At 41.5% G+C, this 6,489-nt stretch overlaps 1 protein-coding gene across 1 annotated transcript in view; it reads left to right on the top strand.

Annotated features, from left to right (window-relative positions):
• Nucleotides 1-1,238: 1,238 nt before the first annotated feature.
• The window catches only part of TBC1D31 (TBC1 domain family member 31), a 79,131-nt gene continuing 73,880 nt past the window's right edge, over nt 1,239-6,489 (top strand). The window contains exon 1 of the mRNA XM_043986093.1: nt 1,239-1,464. Coding sequence (XP_043842028.1) covers nt 1,388-1,464 — 77 coding nt within the window. The 5' untranslated portion in view covers nt 1,239-1,387. The remainder of the gene's footprint in view (nt 1,465-6,489) is intronic.

Here is a 6,489-nt window from a genome sequence, read left to right as displayed (position 1 = left end):
TTATATATAAAATGAGAAAGTTAGATTAAATGACATTTAATTTCCTTCTAGATTTAGGTAAATATAAGAACTAGTTGGCCTCAAACCTTGCCTCATATGCCTCTCCAGCCTTCTATGAGGGCTAATCAGGCACAGGAATCTTATCATTTAACCTGTTGCTGCTCTTCCTTTGTCCTCTACCCCCTTCCCCACTGGGTCCCTCCAGGATTTTTAGAAATCATGACCTACCCACCCTAGGAGACACCCTTCTTGGAACTTAACTCCACATTGACGAATGAAAATCCAAACATTATATATCTATCACAACTGGGTCATGGTTCCCTTCTTTCCAGCCAGGATGGCAGGTTCTACAATCCATGGGCATTTTGCCACCTACCCTACCTCCATGTGCACAACTCCTCTTGCCCACCCTACCTTCACTCCCTTTTATACCTCTTGTTTTCAGTGGGGGAATCATAATAAAATCAATATGAACAGTATTAGTATCTAGAGTAAAAACTCTGCTCTGGGCTCCCCTCTTATGTATCTGTTGTATGCCCCTTTTAGAAACTGTATGGCCCCTGAAGGCAAGAACTGTTTCACTTTTGTGTTTGGATTGTGTGTCTGGGGTTGTCTGCGTGCTGTCTGCTCCAATAGACTAGAAGCTCCTGGCGAAGGCTGTTTTTTTGCCTTCCTTTGTATCTGCAGCGCTTAGCACCGTGCCTGCTGATGATGTACTGATTGGTTAACAATTAGAATTCTCCAAAAGCTAGCAACGTAGGCAAGAACGTTCTGTGTCTCAGTTTTCTCTTCTGTACAATGAGGGGATTGGATTCGAAGACCTCTAACGGGTTCTTCCAGTTCCAAATCTATGATCCTAATGCCCGGGCCAAAGATACCTGAAACCCTGATAGCTTAAAAACGCTAGTAAACTACCAGAACGCTGGTAAACTACCATTCCCAGAAGCCCTAGCGTTCTCCCAGGACAATCCCTGGAACGAAGGGCGGGGCTGAAGAAGTTCATGGTTGGCCTATTCCATTCTTGAGATCGGCAGGAGAGGCTGGGTGGCTCGGCCGCTGGAGCTCAGTGGTTTTAAGCGGAAATCAATTGTAAAGGTCAAACATAAAATTTCTGTTTTCTTATACAGGTGGACTTCAATCTCAGAATCTCAGAGTTGGAAGGAGTCTCAGAGGCCATCGGGACCAGCCCTGATAGGACGCCCCCGCACATATTGGTGCGGCCCGCGTGAGCCGAGTTTTCTCGACCTGCGGCAGTGACTTGAGGCTCCCGCGGCGCGGGCGGGCAGAGCGCGGTGGTGGCCGGGAAAGGTGCGGGAGACGGTTAGCCAAAGGCATCTCTCCTACGGGCCAGATCGGATCGGCCGCAGACCCCGCCGCTGCCGCCGCCATGCAGAAATCCGACGTGGGCAACAAGGAGTCCGGCAAGATCTGGCTCCGGAAGCCTTGCCCGGCGACACGGGACGGGTAAAGGCGGGGGGCTGGGGGGAAAGGGGGAGAAGGGGCGAAGGGGCGAGATGGCTTGAGCCCGGATGTTCAACCATCTCTTATCATAGACTGGCGAGAGCGCAGGTTTAGGAGACGTAGGGACTTGGGTTCGAATTCCGATTTGACCTTGGGCAAGTTACGTAAGGAAGTACAGGTTTTGGAGCATCAGTTTTCCTACGTTTTCTACAAAATGAGAGGGTTTGGATTAATGGTCTCTGGGCGTCGGTTTCCTCCTGTTTGTTTTTTAAAGACAAGGGATTTGGATTAGATGCCCTCTGCATTTTCATTTTGACATCGGTCTCCGTTTTTGTAAAAATGAGGACCTCAGTTTCCCCCTTTGTAAAAAAAAACAGAACAGGCATTTGGATTAAATGGCCTCTGCATTCTACTTGGCATCAATGTCGTTTTTTGTTAAAATGAGGGCATTTCTTTCCTCTCTTGGAATAAACGAAGGGGGAGTGGGATATGATGGTGTCTGGGCATCGGGTTCACCCTTCATAAAAACAAAAACAAGGGGTTTGGATTAAGTGGTGTCAGCATTCCCCTTTTGGCGTTGGTTTCCTCTTGTTAAAACAAGGGCATCAGTTTCCCCCTTTGTTGGATTAGCTGTCTGGCTTCTATGGTCTCTCTGGCATCAATTTCCTTCTTTAGAGTGGATTAGATGGCACTTGCAGTTCCTTCCTGCTCTAAGTTTAGGACCCAAGTTTTATTTTACAAATGGGGAAATTAGTAAGCGTCAGAGTCAGGAATTGAACCCAGGTCCGCCTTGTTGAAGTCCAGATGTCATTTTTCTACTACCCCTTTCTCTTTATTTAAGGAAACATTTTTTCCAGAGCCTGTTTAGCTTTCCCACCTGAATGGGCATCATTTCTTCCTAGTGATGCATAGACTATGCATGTATGCACCTTCTTGGATGTCAGTCAATCAGTAAATAGTCTTTAAGAGCTTCCTATGTGATGGGAAAGAGGTTGTCTTCCTGATTTAAGCAGGTATTGTCTACCCTTCGGAGTGGAGCCCCACATCTACCTTTGTTGTGTCTGGCTGAGTGAGTGGTATGAGGGAAGGTGCTATGAGCTAGTGAGCAGACACAGAGGACTAGGACTTGCAAACAGTCTTAGGAAGGTCGGGATCATATATGTCCATTTTTTTGTATCATCGACCCTCTCCCCCTACCCCCAGCACTTAGCACTGTGCCTGGCTCTATCCTCACCTGCTCAATAAGTGCTGAATAGACAGTTGTTCAGTCCTGTCCAACTCTTCCTGCTCTCTTGTAGGGATTCTTGGCAAAGGTACTAGAGTAATTTGCCATTTCTTTCTCCAGCTCATTTTACAGATGAGGAAACAAAAGCAAACAGGGTGAAGTGACATGCCCAGGGTCACACAGCTAGTAAGTGTCTGAGACAAGAGTTGAACTCAGAAAGATGAGTTTTTCTAACTCCAGACCTGGCACTCTATCTGCTGTGCCACCTAGCTGCCCCAAATGGACAATTAGCCACAGGTTAAAAGTAGTTCTGCTTCTGCTCACTTCATTTCCACATCAGTTCATATGTCTTCCCAGATTTTTCTGAAACCCTCTTGTTCATCATTTCTTCTAGTATAGTCATATTCCATCAAAATCACATACCACAACTTGTTCAGCCATTTCCCAATTGATGGGCATCCCCTCAATTTCCAATTCTTTGCCACCACAAAAAGGGTTGCAATAAGTATTTTTGTATGAATAGATCATTTACCTTTTTCTTTAATTTCTTTGGGTTATAGACCTAGTAGTGGTATTGCTGGGTCAAAGGGTCAGAGTTTTATAGCTCTTTGGGCCTAGTTCCAAATTGTTTTCTCTAATGTATGGACTAGTTCATAATTCTGTCAACAGTGCATTAGTACCAGTGCTAGGTTTATATTACAAAGACATTCTAAAATAGAGAAAAAGACCTATTTGTACAAAAATATTCATAATAGCTTTTGGGGGGGGGCGGTGAGGGTTAAGTGACTTTCCCAGGGTCACACAGCTAGTAAGTGTCAAGTGTTTGAGGCCGGATTTGAACTCAGGTCCTCCTGACTCCAGGGACAGTGCTCTATCCTTGCTGCTCCCCCCCCCCCCCATTAATAGCTTTTTGTGGTGGCAAAGAATTGGAAATTATGGGGATGCCCATCAGTTGGGGAATGACTGAACAAGTTGTGGTATATGATGGTGAGGGAATATTATTGTGCTATGAGAAATGACAAAGCAGGATTTCAGAAAGACTTGAATGAACTGATGTATAGTGAAAGTGAACAGAATCAAGAGAACATTGTGTACAGTGACAGCACTATTATTTGATGAAGAACTGTGAATGATTTAACTATTCTCAGCAATACAGTGATACAAGACAGTCCCAAAGGACTAATGATGAAACATACTATCCACCTCCAAAGAAAAAACTGATTTTGATTGAACAGACTGACATATACTATTTTTCATTTTCTTTCATTTTTTTCCCTTTTATTCAAGATTTCTTGAACAAAATGACTAATATGGTAATGTTTTACATAATTGCACATGTATAACCCATATCTGATTGCTTAATTCTTCAGTGAAAGGAGAGGGAAGGGAGGAGGGATAAAATTTGGAACTCAAAACTATAAAAATGTTTATTATTTAAAAAAAAAAACCAATGCATTAGTGTACCAGTTTTTCCACATCCCTTCCAGCATTTATCCTTTTTCTTTTTCTGTCATGTTAGCCAATCTCATAGGTATGAGTTGGAATTTCAGAGTTGTTTTAATGTGTATTTCTCTAATCAGTAGTGATTTATAGCATTTTTTATGTAATTATTGATAGCTTTGATTTCTTCTAAAAGATTTGTGTTCATATCCTTTGACCATTTGTCAACTGGGGAATGGCTCTCATTTTTAAAAATTTTACCTAGCGGGGGCGGCTAGGTGGCGCAGTGGATAAAGCACCGGCCCTGGATTCAGGAGTACCTGAGTTCAAATCCGGCCTCAAACACTTGACACTTAACTAGCTGTGTGACCCTGGGCAAGTCACTTAACCCCCATTGCCCCGCAAAAAAAAAAAAATTTACCTAGTTTCCTATATACTTGAGAAATGAGGCCTTTATCAGAGAAATTTTCTCACAGGCATTTATCCTAATAAGGTGAAAGAGCATATGACCCAGAGTCAGGAGCCCTGGGTTCTAAGCCTGAGTTTTCTAAAAACTGCTTGTATTTAGGTAAGCCATGGAACTTCTCTGGACCTCAGATTCTTTTTAAGTAAACTAAGAAATTACAATTAGGTAATCTCTTAAGAATGCTTCTATCCTTGATAGTCTGTGAACCCTTTGTTTATCACCTTGGGGTATAAGATCCCCCAGTGTGCTTGCCCATTGAATATTGCTGAGAAGATTCCATTAGTAGAATAAGGGGTGTCATTCAGGATTTTAAGTAAATTTGTTACTAAACAGAAAACATGTAAACTAAAGAAGCTATTCTGTCCAAGAGGCCACCTAAGATGATTTTGAACCAGCAGTGGCTGTAAAGTGTTGCTGAGTCATTTGTAGGAGGTTCCTAACTGCTCCCATTGATAGCACTTAAAAATAAAGCAAATGAATACTAGTGCAAAACTACAAAATTGACATGTGGTGTAATACAGGCTCTTCCTGTAACCAAGGATACCAAACTTGTTTGAGAAGAGAAGAATTTACCTGGATTTATTTCATACCTAAAAATCATTGATTAGAATGAAGCTCCCTTTCTGAGGATCAAAATATGCAGTTCATGATGCTGAGTGAGATGAATAGAACTGGGAGAACATTATACACAGTATCAACAACATTGTGTGTTGATCAACTGTGATAGACTTGACTCTTCTCAGCAATACAATGGTCCAAGACAGTTACAAAGGACTCATGATGGAAAATGCTCTCCAAATCCAGAAAAAAAAGAACTGTCTCATCTAGATGCAGATTGAACCATACTATTTCTGTTTTGTTTTTTGTTTTTGTTTTTTGAGGTTTTTCCCTTTTGCTCTAATTCTTCTTTCACAGCATGACTAATGCAGAAATATATTTAATGTGATTGTACGTATATAACCTATATCAGATTGCTTGCTGTCTTGGGGAGGAGGGAGGGAGGGAAAGGAGGGAGAAAAAATTGGATCTAGAAATCATATAAAAACATTGAAAACTATCTCTACATGTAACTAGAAAATAATAAAATACTTTTTATGATAAAAACATGCAGAGGGGCAGCTAGGTGGCGCAGTGGATAAAGCACTGGCCATGGATTCAGGAGTACCTGAGTTCATATCTGACCTCAGACACTTACTAGCTGTGTGACCCTGGGCAAGTCACTTAACCCTCATTGCCCTGCCAAAAAAAACCCAAAAAACAAAAAAAAACCATGCAGTTCATAAAATTTTACAAATAGTAGCTGTATCTTATAGAACAGTTTCTAATATGATTTGTATAAAAATGGCAAGCCTTCATTTTGAGGAGAAATTGATAACATATGTAAAAGGTATTCAAGTAAATGACATAAATTGATGACTTTTCTTTGGAGCTACTGCTGAAGTTCAAAATTATATTCTCTTAGTTCAAAGCAGTGAACTATTGGTTATTGAGTTTCCATTATGGATTTTGTGAGTAAAAGAATACATAACCTTGATTTAGAGCATGTTATGAACCTTTTATTTGTCCTGAACTCCTTTCATAGTCTGGGTACACATTATGAATCACTTCTCAGAATAAGATCTTAAATTCATAAAACAAAGTGCACAGATGAAAAGAAAACCATTTATATTGAGTTAGCATTATCAGAATACTTTTTTAAAAGTTCACAAACCCAGGTTAAGAATACCTGATTTAGGGGCAGCTAGGTGGCACAGTGGATAGAGCACTGGCCCTGGAGTCAGGAGTACCTGAGTTCAAATCTGGCCTCAGGCACTTAACACTAGCTGTGTGACCCTGGGCAAGTCACTTAACCCCAATTGCCTTACTAAAAAAAAAAAAAAGAATACCTGATTTATAA

This window comes from Dromiciops gliroides, chromosome 1 (genome assembly GCF_019393635.1).
Source record: "Dromiciops gliroides isolate mDroGli1 chromosome 1, mDroGli1.pri, whole genome shotgun sequence".
Taxonomy (NCBI): domain Eukaryota; kingdom Metazoa; phylum Chordata; class Mammalia; order Microbiotheria; family Microbiotheriidae; genus Dromiciops; species Dromiciops gliroides.
The sequence above is the reverse complement of the archived record's forward strand: the minus strand, read 5'-3'. Positions and strand labels throughout refer to the sequence as shown.